This window comes from Hypomesus transpacificus, chromosome 8 (genome assembly GCF_021917145.1).
Source record: "Hypomesus transpacificus isolate Combined female chromosome 8, fHypTra1, whole genome shotgun sequence".
NCBI classification, from domain to species: Eukaryota; Metazoa; Chordata; class Actinopteri; order Osmeriformes; family Osmeridae; genus Hypomesus; species Hypomesus transpacificus.
In genome coordinates, this window is record NC_061067.1 from 7,527,300 (window position 1) to 7,548,446 (window position 21,147).

Genomic DNA, 21,147 nt, shown 5'->3' on the forward strand with positions numbered 1-21,147 from the left:
GTTCATTACATGATCAACTGGAGAATGTACCAGTGGGTTTTGGGATGGAAACACTGTACTGTATGTGTAGTCCCAAGTCTTAAATGCTTGAAGCAGTCACAACCTCCTCATCTATCTTGGTCACACTACTCTGAGCATGACTGAGGTGTGGAGATGCAAGAGACACAGGATAAATAATTTGGTGGGAGCTGTATATTAGGCTGGGGCCGTAACCCATGGGATGTGTGCGTACTGATGATCAAGGCTTCATACTAAATACAGACCGGCCCCTGTCATAGCTTACAGGGATGGATCCCCTCTGAATGAAATACATCCCTATAAAGCTGTAGATCAGGAGATAGCACACGCGATGCACGAGATGTTTTCGTCTCTGTCCGACTCTACTCCCCTGGTTATTAATTGTGTATGGAGATATGTGTGTCTTTGTCTGGACTGGTTTCCAGCCTGAGCCGCACACGGTAGAGCTAGCTGATCCCTTCGTCTGTAATGGTGAAATATCCTCGTCGGAGATAAGGCTGACATTATCAGCTGGGGGGGGGGGTTCGGTGTGTGTGTGTGCGTGTGTTTATGTGTGTCCTTCTGCACTTGTGCTGGTGCTTCTCTGTGTGTGCGTACGTGTGTGTTTATGGGTGTGGGTGGGAGGGGGGTGGTAGTATGGGATTTGATAAGATTGCACCCTTCAAACAATGAGAGATGGGGTTTTTTTCTTCCCTCGCTTCTCTTTCTCTTTTTTTTTGATTGGGGTAGAAAATGACTGGCTGGCTAGATAACGCCCAGCTCAGAATCCGTAATGGGGCGTCTGTGCACAGGGGCATGATGGGAGAAAAGCAGAGTCATTTGGAGCGGAGCGATATTCTCCCAGCGATGCAGGGGTCTTGTGTCATGCATTGCCACAAAATAAAGGAGAAACAGACATACGATATGAGTCCAGATGCCAGAGTAAAACTGTCCTGGTGAAGAGAATATCCAGCCTTTCATCTCCTAGTAGCTTTGTAGCTGTACTGTAGGGTAGCTGTGGGCAGAGTTAAAAAGATCCCATTGGATTAAAGTATTGATTCCCTGTAATGTTTTAATCTCTTTGAGAGACGGAGCAGAAATGTGTGGCATCTCAACACAAGCGTGGTCTTTTGAATGCGTGCTGCCAGGTTTCGTGTTCTGTTTTAGCTGATACTCTCATTAATGAAACACAATGTCCAAAAATTATAATTGCAGTCCTCGAAAAAAATAAAAAAAAATAAAAAAAAGATTTTTCTTTTAATTTGAATAGTCAAAGAGTTTGTTTTAGCGTTCACAGAATAGCGCCACCTCATGGATGTTTATTGTACTTATAAATGCTATCATTACATTGTTACCTATGGTCCACCTGTTTGCCTGTTTTATCTAAAGGATTAAGGAAAGGTCCCAAAACTAAACAAGAAATCTAAGAATCCCCCCATGTTCACAGTCCTGACTGACCATAGGGCTCTGGCAGGTTCTCCAAAACCGTTACCAACCTCCCCTCCTCCCTCCTCCCTCCTCCCTCCTCCCTCCTCCCTCCTCCCTCCTCCCTCCTCCCTCCTCCCTCCTCCCTCCTCCCTCCTCCCTCCTCCCTCCTCCTCCCCCCCTCCCCCAGGAGCTCTGTCGCCAGCGCATGGCGGTGCGGACCTCGGAGCGCGTGGAGCGGCCGGAGACGCGGCGTCACTCGCGCCTCAACAGCGTGTCGTCCCAGTTCAGCGACGGGCCGGCGGCCAGCCCCTCGGCTCGCAGCAGCACCTCCTCCTGGTGCGACGAGCCCGTCCCCTCCAACATGGACATATCCACCGGTCACATGATCCTGGTAAACACTTCCTCTTTCCCTCATGTGGTACCTATACGACAGTAAGGGAAAAGTCTTCTAGACTGGCCTAGAGAGATTAATCTAGAATGGATACAGCCTCCACCACACAGAAATGACATGAATTATGATGTCATTTATGAGGAATTGTGATGTCCCTTTCATGAAGTGTTTGGTGCCAACATGGATGGTTATTTGAGCTCTTTGTGTACCGTCTTTTCCCCTTGTTGACAGCCACCAGCTTTCTATCTGTTCATCTGTCTGGATTTTCTTTTCTTTTTTTATCTCTCTTTGCTTCTCCCTATCCTCTGCAAATCAGTTATATTTTTTCATGTCCATCTGTCTCCTGTTTGTATCTCTCTCCTTCTTTCTCTCTCTCTAGCTTTCTCTCAGCCAGCGTGTCTCTCTCCCTTGTTCTCCCTCAGTCTTCTTCATCCCTCTTTCCTGCTTCTCCCCCTCTCTCTTTCCCCTTTACGGCACACTGTCATTCCCTGTCCCTCCCTCCCTCTCTGGCTCTGCAGAGCGCACAGTGACAGTGATGTTGCTTTGTAGGATGAGAGCGTCACCAAAGTGAAATATCATTACCCAGCTGATTGTCAATTGTAACATTTCACGTTTTGTTTGGTTTGGTTTGGTTTTAGAAAGGGCTCAGACTGCCCCTCAGGGGACCCCTCTCTGTTCCGCAGCACAATGGATTGTTTTAATTTTGCACAACTTTTGTTTCATTCATTTGAGACAAGCTTGATAAAGGAGATGGATAGATGCCTCACAGTGTTTTCTTTAATGGGAGGAGAATTCATCACAGTGCACGTCTAGCTTTTTGTACTGAGCGTCTATAATAAATGAGAGTGAGTTTGAGTAATGGCGTATGTTGAGTGGGAAAGTAGATGGGGTTTTCTTTGCAATCGTCAAGGTTTGTTGAGAGGACACTTATGAAAACAAATGAATAGAAATGTATTTTTTCTTTAGCGTAACAATAGTAACCAAATCACTATTATCTGAAGCTACCAGATTCTCTTTAGAATTTAAGTAAAATGCAGCAGTTCACTAAAACACGATGAAGGCATGTCTCACTCCTTTTCGACTAGGTGGTGATTGACATGAAGATGTTGTGTTTGTCTTTTGAAGCCCTTTCCCATCCCACGTGAAACCATGTGTGAGATTGCCTTGTTATCGCCAATCCCATACCAGTTCTTTTCCATCTTTTCGCTATCTCTTTGATCTCTTTCCCTCTCGCTCGCTCTCACTCTCTCTCACTTACTTCCCGCCTCTCTTTGTCCATCTCTCTTTAGGACTGGAATCCTTGTTATTCTTACTCTCTTTTTCTCTTTGCCCGTTCTTTCTCTCCTCCTCTCTTTCTCTAATAGACTGTCTTGCTCTCTTTATCCATCTCTCGCTCACCGGAATTCCTGTTGAGTCGAGTGGGAAGATGACTTTCTGTTTTGTGAAGAACTCATGCCAGGGGTCCTAGAGAGCACAGACACACACACACACACACAAACTTGTTCTTTCTCATACACACACTCACACACTCTGCCCCCCCTATTTGATTGACCAGCCAGATCTGCCCCTTAAGGATAGACTGCATACAATCACACACCTGGCAAAGCAATCACTTTCCAGCACTGCGGAGTTATGCTGATATAAGAACCTCCAGGTTTGGAATCAGAGCTGGAGACAGTGTGTCTTCTGCTCTCTACTCTCTCAGCAGAAGAAACAATCTGATCCAGAGGCTATTTACTGCTCCAACAGAGTTTAGCTGCTTTTGTTTCGCTATAAATATTGTAAGACTATACATTTGTATACCCGTTGTTTCTGTGTCCTGCATACACCGCTGGAATAATAAGGTCATTAGACCTCATTAGAAATGAGATTCACAAAGTGGGATTTCTTTGATCCAAAACATTAATCTGTTCGGTACTTATTTTTTTAAATAATCAATAGACCCTTGGCAGTGACAACATTTTCAGTTATAGTGCCACAAGCATGTTTCAGCACCACGGAGAGCTCCTTACTGTAATAGCTGCTTCCCATCTGACCGGGTGAACACAATGTAACTCCATTCACTGTAGAGCACAAGCAGTGGATCCTGCTAAACCCAAGAGGGGCTATTTTGTTATTAAGCAATGTGTTGAAGTCTTAAAATTCTATCAAGGTCAAGGCGTGTTCTCTCTTTGAGATTTCCTCACCAGCCACAGTCTCTGGGAGTATGTTCATCATCATGTTTCCCACTGTCCAGTAGATAGGGTCTTGATGTTGATCTGGTTGCTGCTGTTGCCATGCCCCCCTTCTCCCCACACACAGACATGCCTCCTTTCAGAAAATCAATAGCTAGCTCGAGGCGGCAGTCCAACATTTTGATTACTTATTTCCCCCTCTTATTAAATATTTTCTTCAAAGACTGGGGGACAATAACGTCAATTTTTCATAGTTAAGTGAATTTTTACAATTATTATCCAAGCCCTAATGGATATGACCTTTTGCTAATATGAACCTAGGTCACCTACACATGTGAAGAGATTACAAGTAAGGAATATTTGGACAGTGTAGACTGTATGCACAACAGTGTTTTGCGTCGGCAGTAGGCACATGACTGTGAACAAGTAAATCCAAAGAACTTGAGTAACATATCTAATACAATAACTCACCCCCCCAGGTATATATTCAGTTGGTTGATATACAGTGTTTGTATGACAGGGACATAAAGAGTGGCCTGGTCTACCTGTTGTGTGTGGCTCCCGTTGGGATCTAATAAAGGTACTTGCAGCTGGCCTGCGCTGCTTGGGAGGATTACACATTATTTCCTTGACACCCAGGCATCCCAGCAGCCCCTCTGATTGGCAGACATAATCCCCTCCTTTCACTAAAGCCCTGACACCCAGACTCTGGAGAAACGATATGCTTCACTGCCTCCCCTAAAAACACCATGGCTGATAAGGGCCATACTAAAAAATAATAAAAAATAAACTGCCTGGAAAGAGAGAGTATAAAAAAAGTGAGATAGAGAGAGAGAGTGTGTCTTGAACATGTTTTGGTTCAGGAGTAGAGCATCATTATATAAATTGCATGCAATTCTGGTGCTGGTTCTCGGAGTAGAAAGATCAAATATTTACTAATGTGATGTGAATGGGTGGTGTGGGTGTATGTGTGTCTGCGGGCAGGAAAGGTGGGGGGGCTTGTTCACACTGTCAAGAGGACAGGATGACTGTCTGAGTGTCCGAGAGGCAGCAGGCATTCATTTCATCATGGATGACACCACTGCACCCATGTCATGCAGATGTGAGTGTGCTGCATTTACATAAGACAATGGATGAAAACTTTATCGCAAAGACATACAGGTTGAGAAGGTGCCCATTGGACATTGATCCACTTATATTTGTATAGATATACTATTTAAATTTGAGTCTTGAAGTCCATGTTTGATTAAATCCATGTAGGTTGGTCCCAGTACAAAGGTGAAATCTATATTCTATTACATATCAATAGACCAACTACACAGATGTAACCTCTGTTACTAGATACAAACAGAAACCTTCTCACTCGAATTCTCTCTAGGTTTAGCTTAAGTACAATAAATTATATTTAGTTCTGAGTTATTGCTGTGATTTCTTGGAGAATAAATAACACCTTGGAAATGTAATGGTTGGTTAGAACGACCTGTTTTTGAATCCTTTTTTATTACAATATAAAACCATTTAATGCTATATACAGTACAACCTTTATTCCAGGTAAAACCAATATATTATACTGTGGTGACAAGAAAGGTTCCATATGGCTAGAACCTTTGCTTTTGATCTATCACTGCCACGGTACTGTGCTCTCGTAATCAAAATCCCTTCTTCTGTCTCTGAGGGGAATTGGATGAGGCTAGAAAAGACTTCTATCACAATCTTTATCCCAATAGAATTTTTCTTAAAGAAGGCTTGAACCTCATTGAAAAATGAGCCGTTTTATAGGCTACATGTGGCATATAGGCTTATACCTGTAGATATCAGTTTGTTTTTTTACCAAGATGAATGTCAGTCTTGAAGGAGACTAATTGTCCATTGTCTGCTGCTAATCCTCCAGCACATTTCTATGTGTTGTCTGTCTGGAGACTGTATTTGTATTGTTTGAGAAATGCACTGTACGCTTCTTTTGATTGGCAGAATGAAATGAGCCAAAGATAACAGCAGAGCACAGCTCTCCCTCCCAACAAACCTTCGGTGTCTTTCATAACCTATAAGCGCTGGGTATCGCTTTCATTGTATTACCCAGCTGACCCCCCCCCCCCCTCCCTCCATACCCCCGACATCGGTTTATGAGTCTGTAATCTTCTGCTTCGCACAATGGCGGACTCATCCATTTAACCCTATGGGGAGGGGGGGAGGGAGGTGAGGTGCGTAAGCCAGCACTGTGTCCACTCTCACCCCGGCCCAACCCTCTAAGCTTCCTCCCTAAGACTTGGCCCTGGTTTGCCAGGAGAGTCGCTTAACGCCCCACCCATCCTTCCCCTCCATACCTCCTCACCCCCACCCCTCCTCTTTCTTTTCTTCTTTGTCTCTCTGGCGAATTCAATTTCGTCTTTGCCGAGCGACGGCTTAAATGTAGACAATCTTATCAGGGCCGGTGCAAGCGCTTGAGAGACGTGATTGAAGCACCCCTGAAGTGTTTCCAATGCAGACAGACCTTTCAGGATTCTTAATTGTGGGTGTGGGTTATTTATTTTTTGGAGCCAACACACACTCACTCACACACACACCCGTACAAACACACACACACACATCCATCACTTCCACAGCCCACCCTCCTCCTCCTCTTCCTCCTCCCTCTAATGTTTACACCAACCATGGAGAAGCTTAGCATGATAATACTCCATAACACCTAATCATAGCTTTAAAGGAGACTGACTGTTTGACATGGGTTTAGAATTTCGCTCCAGTTGGTACAGTGGGATGGTCTTTGAAACGTCTTCAAATACAGCAAATCTTAATACTGAAGCTCCACTCTGCAATCCAGGTGCAAAGTCAAACATTAGAAGTCTCTTCTTTTCTCTCCATGGTGCTATTCTTGCCCTAGATGCACTAACAATCAGTACATCTACCAGGCTCCTTTTTGTTCTCTCAAAGAAAAAGAAAAAAAAAATCCTTCCATTTTGGACCTCTTCATCTTTTTTTCCGCAGAGGCGGTTGTCTTTGATTGTTCCAAATGGTTGCTGATTGTTCTCCCCTTTTGTCCTCCAGTCGTACATGGAGGACCACTTGAAGAACAAGAACCGTCTGGAGAGGGAGTGGGAGGCACTGTGCAGCTACCAGGCCGAGCCCAGCACCTGTGATGTGGGGAAGGGCGAGCAGAACAACAAGAGGAACCGCTCGGACGCTGTGATCGTGTGTAAGCATGCCAACGTCCTCTCACCCATGTTGCACTTATGTGTCACGCAACATGGGTTGCATACACAGTAAAATAGTTGGGGTGCACTTGAATTGGTTACTCCAGCACAGCAAAAGCTGCACTTAGGGTATGCAGTGAGTTCAATGAAGGAAACCTTTAGTACCTCTACTGGGACGAAAACGAATCAAATGCACCCCAGGTAAGCGAGTACCCATGTCCCCATGTCCCGCATGGTTGTGTTCCCAGTGCATCTTGCAAGGTGATGAAAGCAGTTTGATGTCTCCATCCTTTTAGAAAAAAATATTTTCCCTGATATCTACTTTCTGAAATGGAACTGGGAAGAGAAGTGTGTGATGGATGACGTCTTCTCTCTTGCAGATGATCACTCCCGGATCACCTTGAAAGCAGAGAATAACCACGGCAATTCTGATTACATCAACGCCAGCCCAATAGTCAGTATTTCTTCAACCATTTCCATTTTATTCATTTTTATCCAGACGTACAAATCGTGTATATAAAATGTGCACGTGTATATAGAATGCAGTAGAAGATCAAGGATCAGAAGTGCATAGTTCTACGGTATGTCCCACAGTCAAGGGATATTTTGTTTTTACTATCCCCATTGCAAAGTAATCCCATCTCAGCTAACAGACAGATCACATACACAAAGTGCAGAGAAGGGACAACATCGCAGGGATCACTAGTAGCGATGATGTGCTAAGTGCTGCTTTCGGAGCCCTCACGCCAAGCAGAGAAACAGAAGTTAGTCGAAGTGAAGCTTGAAGAGGAGCTTCTTGATCCAAAACTGACTTTCTTTTTCTCGAAGAAAAGCTGTCGAGATGTTTGTTTGGAAGTATGATTGGTATTTGTGATTAGTTATTAATTCAACTATCGATTCTTTTAGTTTTGTTGTTGGTACACGACACACCTCGGTGGATTCTCCCTGTATGGTGAAAGAGAATCAAAGCGTTTACCTTTACTGGTTTGAAATGACTGCCCTCCTGAGATACCAGCTCAACCTTATCACTCACATTCAAAGGTAGAAACTTACATTATTTAGACCAAATAAATGTTTCCCACTGAACAAATCTGGAAAGGCCTCAAATATTGCCAGAGTGCAGAGGTTATTTTCTTATTTATTTTTTCCTCCAAACATTTCACAATGATTGCCATTCATGATTTCCCCGGAGGCAGCTGGAGAAGGATTTCATTAGAAGTAACAGGAACAGGAAGTAACAGGAAACTCTGCATTTCAAATACCGGACGAGAAGATTCTGTGGACAGATTCTGGAGCAGTCTGGCTAAAAGCCTATTACTCTACAGATCGAAGCAGGCCAAACCCTATGATGTCTGTCTGTCACGTTGCTACTTTCCCCCCTCTGATAATGCATTAACTCCAATATTTAGACTGCTTATATGATTAATTTGCTGAAAATAATAGGGATTGTTACACCATAGACGTTAAAGTTTGCTTTGCGAGTATAGGTTTGCAATCAGTCCTGAGTCCGCCTCTCTATCTCTGATGTCCTGACTCCCACCTGCACACACACAGACCTGCTCTCTTTCTGTCCCTCTTTCACTTTCTCTTTATCACACATGCACCAAACACACATATACCCGCCCCCCCCCCCCCCTTATGGCCATTAGCAGTCAAAGTAAGGCTGGTGCCGCAATAGCTGATCCAGTGGTATACGGATGAAAGGATAGTAATTACACCACAACGGGACCCCTGACTGAGCAGAGCAAAACTGCCATAATTACGTCTGTCAACGCTCGCTCTTCCTCCTCATTAGGTCTGGAGGGAAATGGCCCTGCAAGTCAATACGGCGAGTCGTTCTTCTTGGAGTTTGTGTAGGGGGACAGAGAAGCGGACTGTGGCGTGGTGAGGGAGGGGAGGTAGGGTTGCCACGGGGATAAATTTGGGGGTGGGGTCACCCATCCCGAGATGCATGGGGTCACCTTGATAGGAATCCACCAGTGATTCATGACATGACATGATGGTCTGAGACACTTCTGACATGACTTCTCTGAAACATCAATGGCTTTGAGACAGCACCCCCAAATAATAATATGTTCATTTAGCAGATGCTTTGATCCAAAGCGAAGTTTAGGGGAGAATTTGAAAGTCCTCTTGATCTGCAGTCAAATGCTGCAGTCAAATGCTCTACCACTTGGTTGAGTTGTAGAATCCACTTCCCTCCTCCTCCTGTTGATCTTGATGTTAGTATCTGGGCTTGGGTGTCCAGGGAGACATCTAGACCTCATGGAACCTGCTTGACTTTTTTGAGGATTTTTTTTCTCGAGCATATGGCTACATGCCACTTTGCAATACAACGTGCGTACACTACCGTGCACACAGACAACATCATTCTTCAGCGCAGACTATCATTTCTCCTCAAATCAAAGGGTTCCATTTGTTGTCGTTTTTTCTTCTTCTCCCTCTATGGTCTGGATCTTTTGGAAGTCGATGGTGCAGGGTGGGCAGCAGGGGGAGAAGGACCACCTCCTCATGCATCAGGCTTTAGTATGCAGGCGCTGATGTCAGAGCGGCCTACAGTACGCCTGTGTCCTTGAGATTGGCGGAACAGAGCGGCTGCAGGAGCTAGCTCTCAGCTCGACTCTTTCATTTCTGTCATGAAGAAAAAAGAGAGAGAGGGAGAGAGAGAGAGAGGGAGGGAGAAAGAGAAAGAAAGAGAGAGATTTCTGTCATGAAGAAAAAAGAGAGAGAGGGAGAGAGACAGAGAGGGAAGGAGAAAAGAGAGAGAGAGAGAGAGAGAGAGAGAGAGAGAGAGAGAGAGAGAGAGAGAGAGAGAGAGAGAGAGAGAGAGAGAGAGAGAGAGAGAGAGAGAGAAAGAGAAAGAGAATCCATCCATGGAATTTCAACGAGGCCAGGATGAAGTGGGGATGCTAACAAAACACTGGACTATATATATATAATACATTTATATATACTATATAAATGTATATACCGGAATAGGTATAGGAGATACATATCATTACATAAGTCATCCTATACACAGTTTATATATATAAGGTTGGCACTTGTCCCATCTCTATTTAGAGTAACTGGTTATGCTAGTTAAACCTGTAATCACCTTCCTTAGTCACAGTTTATACAACCATCTCATTAAGAAAAAGATGTTCATGAAAAGAGAGGGAGCTATTACATATAATCTTGCCGAAGTGCGTGGCATGGGTATAATCGGTCTCCTTTGTAACGACTCCCAATTCAAATGACTCCGTAGCCATAAGGGGTTGTGCTGTGCAGTTGCATCTGTAATAATGGTTATGAGTGTCACTCAGTGAAGGTTTAGATCCAGGACCCGTTTCTTCCACAGAGATTCATCCAGGCCTCTGCTGTACTCCCAAACAATACGTGCTTTTCTCAATCACGCTCAACACAAAGAGCATTTCTGAAAGGCTTTCGGGGGGAAGCAATCATAAAAGCTTTTCCTACAATAGAAATCCTACAATAGAAACACGATTTTGTGATTATACGAGCCATACTTCAATTTAGATGTCAAATTACAGAAAGTATGGCAAAAGGGTTATGTCACTTCTGGCATATCATTATTTCATTGAAGGATCCGCTAATAACATCATAGGATACCATTTAAAATGATGTCTGCTTCATAATGATGGTTTAGACCAATGATTTAGTAATGTTTTCCATAGTAGTCTTTTTCTACCTTGAGAAATGGGCTACACTTTGAAGTCTTTTCCTTAGTATTGCAAAGCTATTGCACCAGCCAGTGGAGTCTCTGTGTGAGAAGTGCAGAACAAATATCCATGTGCCCCCTAAACTGTCCTTGTTGGGGTAAATCCACAAGGATTCAGTGACTGCTATGATTGGTGTGGGAAGCAAACTGTTTATTTGGGGTGATACAAACTGCTCCGTTACACCCTCTCATAATGAAGAGCATGGACCTGAAGTGTATGTGTGATGCTGTAATCACCAAGCGGAAACTTATTGGAGGAACAAATAGGATGAAGGCAAAGATGAGAAGTGTGCTTGTTTGTACAAATGACAAAATAGCCACCCTCCCTTTCTTCAATAGGAAAGATTCATGCCCAGTTAGCCTAACCATTTTTGTTGTTGTTGTGTAAACGCTATTTGTAAAAAAAAAATAGGCTCCCAGACATTTAAAAGAGATGGTAAAGGCTAATGTCTTCAGTTACTTTGTGGAGCTCATTGTGTCTTCCAATATGAAGGCTGTTCTATGAAGATTCAAACAGGCTGACCACAAAGGCAGTGCGCATCAGGGACAGTCTACAGCACTTCCTCCGCCTCTCTCTCCATTCTCTCTGTGTCTCTGGCCTTGCATGCCAACACTCCACACTTATACTTTATCATGCTCTCACAGACAGACAAAACACACACACACAAATTCACACACACAGTTTGGAGGTTTCTTTGGAGACTGCACATCCTCCCATCTCTCCAGCTCTCTGTGACTTTCTGAGACTAGCATCAATAATGTTCTGGAGTGGAGGTGCCATTTCCTTTACACACGGGGTTAACTCTAATCAGAGGAATTAAAGAATGGGCACGCTCCTGGGATAGAGGTGAGTGACAGTCTGGTTGGGAGGGAGAAAGATGGAGGAGGAGTGCTGAGCGAGAGAAGGAGATGTGGAGAAAAGTAAGAGAGTCCTGGAAGGGCAGAGAAAAAAGGAGAAAGCGCTCCTCTGAGAGAACTAAACAACGTGGCTTGGAGTGAGGGAGACATTACGCTTCTACCTGCAAAGGTTCAGAGTGCTTGTGCTCAAGGATGAGAGGCATCAGGTGTGCATGATAAGAAATAGAAAACGTTAGGATCAGAGTTTATACAAATTTGGGAAGATTTCCCAAGGGTGCCATGTTAAAAAATAATAACGCATTTTGGCAGTTTACTTCTCAGATTGCAGTTAGTGGTGTCTCTAAGTAACTGTAAAAAACGATATGTTGATGAGTTGATGGTTTCACCCAGTTGTAATCCAAATGATCTTGTTTTTTCGTTTTCAAGATGGACCACGATCCACGGAACCCCACCTACATCTCCTCTCAAGGCCCACTACCCTCTACAGTAGCAGACTTCTGGCAGGTAAATCACTCTCTCTATCAGTCATATACATCTCTATTGACCTCCTAGCTACATCTACAGGTACATGATGTAAAATGTTGGCGGGATTATTGTTTTTGCATTGGTAGTATTTGGAGTTAAGGTTGTGGTGGTAATTGCTGGTGGGGGCGGGAGTATGCAACAACTGAAAGCAAGACAAAATAACACAATTAACATGTATGACTGCTGTGAAGCCTTTACATATAATGTCAGATGAAATGTAATTGTGTTACTGTACCACTGTATTGTGAGTTCTTGATTTTCCTCCCATGAAAGCTGTATCATCTGACAAACAGCGATTAATATGCGTACTTCATAGAGGATACAGGATCATTATCATGTGTTATCAAAGTAGGTCTGTGGTTTAAAACGACACATTACTGTAGCAAAGTAATGCCGTTAAAATCCTTGATGATGCGAAACCTGAGATTGAGGGGTGTCAAGGTAGCATGCTCTTTGGGTGCAATTATGATTTTTTATCAAGCCATTATTCTCTCCCATTGTATGGGAAGTGCACTTTGATTGAGCACACCAGCTCTAAATGGCTTGGGTTGGAACACTGCTGTCACTTTTTAATTTGCACATTTGGAAGTAGATGAAATGAAATGTTTAAAGTTGTTGATTGTTTTGTGTGTTTTGTTTGTCTGTGGTTTCATTAGGTGAATACATGCATATCCATTATCTAAATTAAATTAGTTATTTTCAAGGCTGTAGAGCTTAATGGAATTGTTAAATAATTGTTGAATTGTTGGATGACGGCACAATATGAAACTGACTGCATTTTTATTCTTGGAATAAGTTAAAGTTTCTGGTCTCTTTGAAACTTTTAAAGGGTTACCTTACCCCTCAGCATCCCATAAGAATACCTATTCTGTCAAAGAAACAATCAGCAAAACATTAGTCGTCATTTATAAATAAGTGTTGGCAGTCTTTAGCTCTGTCCTGCAACCGGAAAATCAGGATGTCTGCCTCATCCCCTCCTCCACTCCTTCAACATAGTTGTTCTTTTCCTCCTCCTTTCCCCTCCATCATTCCTCCCCCTTTCCATCCCTGTCCATTACCTCAGCTCCTCTGGGCTCCTGGGAGGAGCTGCCTCTCTCTCTCTCTCTTTCACACACACACATTTCTCACTCTCATGCAATTTTTCTCACACTTTCTCTCCTCTATTTTTCTATTCTCTTTCTCTTCATATCTCTCTACTCCTCTTTCTTCTTTCTGTCTCCCTTTCTTTTAATATTCATATCTCTGTCTGTCTCTTACTCTGTCTCTCTCTCCATCCTTCTCTGCTCCTCCTTTCTCATGGCCGATAGAAAATACAATCATTCTGAGCCTAGCTCAGTAGATACAGTCCAGTAAAAAGATAGGGCCATCGAACAGCTCCATAACCACTTTATGTTACTGTTATAATAATCGTTGCTTAAGTGAATTATACTGAAATACAAGTGCAGGATAAGCAGTTTGGTCATTCGAGATTACGACTGACAAAAGAAGATTGTTTCACATTACACCACTGTCATTATGACTTTGTGTCGACTACTTTGGCCCACTGTGCCCTATGTCACAAGACATCCACAGGGCCAGATCATGAAGGCGAGTGATTTGTTAAGATGCAGGGCTGTTGTGGTTTTATGTTTTGTCCTAATTTTCCTAATGATCTCACTGGGGCCTAGTTCATCCATTGACACATTAGACTGTAATAAGATAACATGGAGTGGATCAGAAGATCTGTTTAGGCCAGAGCAAAGTTATACAGCATGTTGCTACAGTTGTAATCTTTACATGCAGTACACCCTGTATAAAATCTGGTAATATAATCCAGACCAAACAGAAAATAAACCAACTCTACTGGTATTAAAATTGCACTAAAATGGCTGTCTTTATAGATATTTATTGCATTTACCCCGTTTTCCATCCAAACCAGTGGGAGTTCCCAACGCAGTCAGCTGACTTCATTTCTTCCTACTATATGTGTAGATGGTGTGGGAGAACGGCTGTGTGGTCATCGTCATGCTGACGCCCCTGTCAGAGAATGGGGTCAAACAGTGTCACCCCTACTGGCCGGACGAGGGCTCCGACATCTACCACATCTATGAGGTACCAGCCACCTGACAACATTCACTTCCTGTTACATCCCTGCAATTGTCGTAGAGGGTTCCATCGAAGGGAACACATTTGACTTGTCTGGTGAACGCTTCACTGTTGGATTAACATGTTTTAATCTGAACAAGAGGCTGTAGACTAATTAACTTAACTTAAATACTTTCATTTCAGATTTTTTTTATCTCACACCTTTCATAATTTTCCTCTAAATGGATAGACGGATGGTAACTGAGAAGACAGGACACAATATTTGCTTTGCTCCCCTTTACTCCATCTAAAGGTCAACCTGGTGTCAGAACACATCTGGTGTGAGGACTTCCTGGTCAGGAGTTTCTACCTGAAGAACCTACAGACCAATGAGACCCGCACCGTCACCCAGTTTCACTTTCTGTCCTGGGTGGAGCGTGGCATCCCCGACTCGGCCAGAACCCTCCTGGACTTCCGCAGGTAGGTGGGACCTCCCAACCCTCTCCCCCCCTCTCACTGAATGGACATTGTAACCTTAGTGACTCCCCTCCCATTTGCCTGGTCGGAGTGTGTCCTCTCAGTCATTGTCGGCCTCCAGACTTTTTGCTTTGCGGACTTTCCTTTTTGCTTGGTGCTGCTTCTTCTCCTGTTATCTGGTCTTTTTCCTTGTCCTTGCTGTGCCCCTCCTTTAGAAGGGGTGATGTTGGTCGATCCTGTCCCCTTTCCTGTCCTCCTTTAGAAGGGCTGATGTTGGTATTCCAGTGGGAGCTCTGGGTCTCTGCACCGCTTCTTTGATCCTGTCCTCCTCCCTCTCATGTGATGCAGCAAATTAACTTAACAGCCCTGCACTGCATGACTTGGCTTGAGGAAGAACGAAAAGGGATAAAAAAGGCACCTTCATTTAAACAGCCAATTAGATAGGAGATGTCTAGCTTCAAATCCTGGGTGAGGAAGGGAAGGTAGTGACTGAATAACCTTCTTCCTGTTTCTCCTCTGATGCGTACTGGCAGGAGTTCTCAGATTGGTCCCCTGGGAATGCCCATGAGGAAATAGAAACAGCCCTCCAAATGATATTATGAGGAAGGAGGTTACTGGTAGTGTCACCCAATTCAGAGAAACATTTATAAAACACTATAAAAATAAGTAAAACTCGTTCCTCCCAGACAGACATGTTCTTGAATTGTACAATGTTCTGAAATATTTAAAGAAATCATTTTGCACCATATGTCAATGACCTATACAAGTGTGCCAGCAATAGCTTGTATTTTGTCAAAGTGAATGTCTTAAATTGGGTGTGTAATTTTGGGTATGAAATGAAAAACTATAACGTTTTATTTAGTTTTTTATGTATAATTATATTTATTGCATCGAACCATGTAGATTGTGACTGAACTGATTGTAACTGAACCTAAATAATGCTCTCAAATTCAAAATGATTAATAAATAACACCTATTATTCCCCTGCATTGCAGAGGTAGGTCCAGCTAGTTTGACTGTTTGGAGACCATTTACATGTTAGTGAGCTCCAAGCTAAATTGTCCATGTTCAATGTGAAATTGCTTTGGTATTTCTCTCAGGGTGTCTCCCTATCGTAGGAACTTCAAACGTGTCTCATATCAACACAGATGGTACACATCCATTTCACGGTTATGGCCAACTCTCTATTTAGCGGTTGCCAGTGTCATTTTTGTGATGTTGCAGCTAGTAATATGAGCCCAGTTGCATAGTCACAAAAGTGATCATTGGAAACTGTGTCTCTTCAGCCTGGCCTGGGCACGCTGTCTCCTTTTTTTTCGGTCTCCCTTCCTCTTTCCGTCTCCCTCGTTCTTTTGGTTTTGGCATGAGTTCTCCTCCTCTCCCTACTCCAGCTCTCTCAAAGAACTCCAGTGCCTGCCGTGGGAACATGGGTTATTGTTCAAATGCTTGCTTTAGAGATCGCCTTTTGCGACAGCTAAAACTGATTGTCCAGCTCTAATTGTCAGATAGAGGTTCACACCCCGGTGTCTTCGATTATCACAGAACTACACGACCGACAATTTGAATCACCGATGAGAATGTGATGCATGTGGGGTGAAATAATGTAGAAGCAGAAAAAAGAGAGAGAGAGAAAAAGGAGAGGAAAAAAGGCGCGGGACCGCTGTAGTCGGTTGCCATGGCAACAGACGGGTCTGAAAGGCTTGTTGGCCCTCGCCGCGCCTCTGGTGTGTAGCATTCATAATTGGGCAAGGTTAATGCGTCGCGGATCATGACATCACACCACCCGCATCCATCATCCACACACACACGTGTCACAATATCGTGTTCTAAACACCACTCCCCTTCATTCCCTTTTGTTTGGCCGAGGTGGGCTTTTTTCTGTCCCAGACTGATTATGATTGACAGCCGTGTTCGAGTGATAGGCTGCAAATGTGTTCCTGTTACAGTAATATGATTTTGCTTAAGTTTGTTTTAATTATGTGCAAATGCCTACCTTTTTTTGTAAGTAATTCTATTTTTGAATACAATGGTAGAGTTGACAGTTGATGTGCTTTTCTGAAGTGTATTTTCTCAAAACGTTGTCAAGCTGGATGTTAACAGCCCAACTTTCTTTTGTATGTTTCATTACAGAAAGGTTAACAAGTGCTACCGGGGTCGATCTTGTCCTATCATTGTCCACTGCAGGCAAGTATGCTTTCAACAACAAGCTGTGTGTGACAAGAAAATTATGAAGAGCAGTGTAAACTGCAATGCTGAGGTGTTTATCGTTTTACACAGTTAGCATTCAGCAATGATTCCCTTTTGTATTTCCACTAGAAATAAATGATGGTATTCTAATGAATTATTATGAAGCAATGCTAGCAAATGTACACAGATAGTTCTTTGCCATGCTTATGATGACAAGGCTACATCAAACCCTAGTCTGACAGGGCTGTGAATAATTGCCACCTCTTGACTAGTTATGTGTTGGGTTGGTGTGGCCGGCCCTGCCCCCATGGTGGTTTTAATGAAACTCTGGAGCACAGAATAGCTTTCCTGTTTTTATTGGCTAAAGCCCTTTATTACAGTGCCTGTGCGATGCCTTGTTTGCAATTAGCATGCAGCCCTGTTGAATGCGTAGCTCGCACAAAGAGAGGCTTTTCACAAGGCTATCTCAGGAGTAATGGGAAAAAAAGGTGCTCGCATTTAAAAGCTTTTGTCCCCTGTGCCCCCTCCTCGCCCAATCTCCCCACCCACCCCTCCCTCCACCCCCTCCCTCAATGTTCCTCTCTATCCTAACCTCCAAATTCCCCCCTTCCCCCCCAAAACAATTTCCTGATGTCCAATAGCTGTGCAAGTTGGGGGACAACAGATGCACTCACTCCAAATCACACACAATTTGTCAATGTAGTCAGTTATTGAATGTTCGCAAAAGAAAAACTTTTAAAAAGTTTGTTCCTTCTCTTTAAATATTGTTGAACATTTTAATATAATTTGTCGTTCTTGTTCATCTTATATACACATGGTGTTTGATATAATTCAAATTGTTTTATGCACTGATTAATAAAGGGTGCAATGGATTACCTTAAATAAATCCAAACTGTTTTTATTTGTTCATGATGGGCCAACATTTCAGTATTGACTAAGGCCAATCTGCACCTTTTCTGAGAATCCTTAATGAGCTTCGCCTATCTCTCTCCCTCTGTCCCTCCCTCCCTCTGTCCTCTCCCTCTCTCCCTCCCTCCCTCTCTTTCTCTCTCAACCTTGCAGTGATGGAGCGGGCAGGAGTGGAACGTACATTCTGATCGACATGGTTCTCAATAGAATGGGCAAAGGTAAGTCTTTTCCCCATCACACTCTCCACTGCTTGTGTGAAGGAGTTGCCGAGGCAACGGCGAAAGCCTTTCGTTCTGAAGCGGAATGTCTCAGGGATGCATTAGAGGGTGACTGACTGAGTCAAATGAATACTCAGGGATGGCCAAGAAATGGAGGTGTAGAAAGAGAGAGGGAGATAAGGAAAGAAAAGAGAGAGAAACTGCAAATTAGTTTGACCAAATGCATTGGCTGCTTAGTGAAATAACAGAGAACAATAACTGGCCCTATCCCCATTTTTTATATCGTAGACCGCCCGGCATCTCACAGCTAATCAGATTAGGTCATCAGACTTGACTCTGACCTTGCCCCTGATCTACCTTCCCTCTTTGTGTTTGTGTTGTGGGAGTATGTGTGTGTGTGTGTGTGTGTGAGAGAGTACAAAATTGTACTTGTTTGTAGTGTGTCACTCGTTTAAATCTGTTTCCAGGGCTAGGGTTTGTGCTTGGACTAGGGCTAAGGGATGAGGGTCTAAGGCCAAGGGTTTTGGGTGAGACCTAGGACTAGGACTAAGGGTAAGGCTAAGACCAGAGCTAGGACTAAAGCTAGAGTTAGCTCTATACTTCACCTTGGAACTTCACCTTTGACAAGTTTGGAGGCTCATCTGGTCTTGGGGAGAGTAGAATAGTCATCCGTCAGCCTCCAACGTAATGGAGGAAGTCTATAGGCCACAGTCTATAGGCTACGGTCTATAGGCCACAGTCTTACGTAAATCCCCTTTCATTCTTCTTCTTCCTCCTCATCTTCTCATCCTGCGCTCTCCTCCTGAATACATTGTACAGTAGAATGCTATTTTGCTCAAAAGCCCCTTTTCTTGTTGTGGAGTTTTTCTCCCCTTCTAAACTTGGGAATCCAACACTTCTAAAACATGAAAGTGTTGGAGCACTTTGAGCTGCAAGTCCAGCTGCATTAACCAGCCCCTACCCTCTCTCTCTCCATCACCCTCTTTTAAAAATGTCTTGAAGGGCTTGGGGGCTTTCTCCATCTCCCTCTGTCCTTCTCTCCCACTCGTAGTTTTTTTGTTATTCCTTTTTTCCTTTTTTCTGGCAAGTGAATCTTAAAAGTCCTATTGTATTATTGGCTCCAACAATATTGTGGTTGTTGAATTTTTTTAAGCTAAATGTGAAAGAGATCATCGGTAGTTTGTTTTAGTTATTCAGTTGGGACTACTCAAACATAATCTATGTTGATTTACTAGTTTGTAGTATTCGCCAGTTAAGAAAATATTGACATCTGAACATGTTTAGTGAGTTAGATTGGAGATACAATTTATATTTTGAAAAATGAATAATATTTTCAATGCAATATCAATGCCATTATTCTACTATTTCTGACCCACGTCGATTCACATGATTTACTAAAAAAACAGTCCATGGCTCCTTGCCAAGTCTTTCGAGGGTTGAATGTAATAATTTTCAATTGGCGTGCAGTTCCAAAGGGAGCCAGTGAAAAGGGAGATTGACAGATGTGAGCTGGATTACCCTGCTGCTTTGAACTCAGTCCAATTTGCTGTCTGTTGCAGGTGCTAAAGAGATTGATATTGCCGCTACCCTGGAGCACTTGAGAGACCAAAGACCCGGCATGGTCCAGACAAAGGTAAGGTCCACCCCCAATCTTTTACACTCACAGCCTCTCTCTCTCTCTCTCTCTCTCTCTCTCTCTCTCTCTCTCTCTCTCTGTCTCTCACAGTCCCTGTCTGGGTTGGAGATGGGGGGGGGGCCGAGGAGGACGGGGAAAGCAGTGGGAAGGGGTGGGGGCAATGGTTGTGGCTAGTGGGGTTCATATATCGTTCTAGCAGCGGTGAGCCTATTTTATGCGGGTTAACTTAGAGGAAACAATGTATGTAAACAATCACTGCACGTTCTTTTTGAGGGGGGATCCAGATGTGCTGTGAAGCACTAATGAGCTTTGCTCAACAACAGCCTGGTTCATTTGCTCATCAGAGTTAACAAAATAGTTGCAATTTATATCTGTACTCTTCTTATATATAGGGATATACAGTACAGCTCCATCTCATTTAAGTATACAGTCTCCTCAACATAGTTATGTTAGAATACTGTTACAGTAAGAAGAACATTTCTTAGCAGACAACTTTTAACTTTCCAGTAGATCGTGACACTTGTTAACACTCATAGTTTAAATAATAGGCCTTAGAAGAGTGTCATTTGTGGCCTTGCATTTAGAATCAATTTAGAAAAGTAAAAATTAAGTAAAACCAGGGGCAGGAGGCAGGACTGCGTTGCTGGAAGTTGCGCTCACTAAAAGAATCATCTGTATGTTTTATTCATGGGTTGATTTAATACTGTGTTGTCTTCCACTTAGCAGTGAGTCAGCTCTTAACGTTGAGCTTGTTAGCGAAGCTTTTCCCAGCGTCAATTCTTAAAGCTTTTGCTCTGCAAATCTAATCCAAAGTGAAATTGAAGTTCTCTCATTGAAAAATGTCATTCTTTTTTAGTCCACTTCATTGCTTTGCTCATATGCAGTGTTGGAAATGACCAAATAGAAATCAAAGGTTTTGATTTTATGACAGTTTTATCAGTTTAGTCAAGTAAAAGGCATGAGTTTTACCTGATTTATGATAGGTTAAATAGTAACAACATAAAAAGAATACTTTTTTCCTCGCTTGTTTTTTGGGGTACCAATAGATATGCAAACAATGTGTGTCCATTTTTCAATCCTCGCTTACTTTATGTATCAGAGGTTGACCTCCCCCTACTGGTTGAAGTATGTAAGTCATTCTGTGAGACAGGTTGGTGTTAAGATAGCTGTGAAGTCATCTTTAAGAGTGTAGGTTTTTATTAACTGTGGTGCAGAGCTATGTGTGGAGGCACATACAAAATAGAAGCATTTTTACTTATATCTGTTTATCTGTCTCAAGCTGTGTACACTCAAGTATCGATTGGAACATACTTTAGGCCAAAATGAGAATATGGCAGGTTTTTGGGATGACACATCTTAAGCCAAGTTCTT

At 43.1% G+C, this 21,147-nt stretch overlaps 1 protein-coding gene across 1 annotated transcript in view; it reads left to right on the forward strand.

Moving 5' to 3' along the window:
- Positions 1-21,147, forward strand: part of ptprn2 (protein tyrosine phosphatase receptor type N2) — a 98,299-nt gene that overhangs the window by 75,459 nt on the left and 1,693 nt on the right. Inside the window, exons 13-21 of the mRNA XM_047023888.1 lie at positions 1,613-1,816; positions 7,036-7,183; positions 7,562-7,635; positions 12,187-12,264; positions 14,257-14,376; positions 14,663-14,829; positions 16,957-17,010; positions 18,076-18,140; positions 19,700-19,773. Of these exons, the coding sequence (XP_046879844.1) occupies positions 1,613-1,816; positions 7,036-7,183; positions 7,562-7,635; positions 12,187-12,264; positions 14,257-14,376; positions 14,663-14,829; positions 16,957-17,010; positions 18,076-18,140; positions 19,700-19,773 (984 nt within the window). The remainder of the gene's footprint in view (positions 1-1,612; positions 1,817-7,035; positions 7,184-7,561; positions 7,636-12,186; positions 12,265-14,256; positions 14,377-14,662; positions 14,830-16,956; positions 17,011-18,075; positions 18,141-19,699; positions 19,774-21,147) is intronic.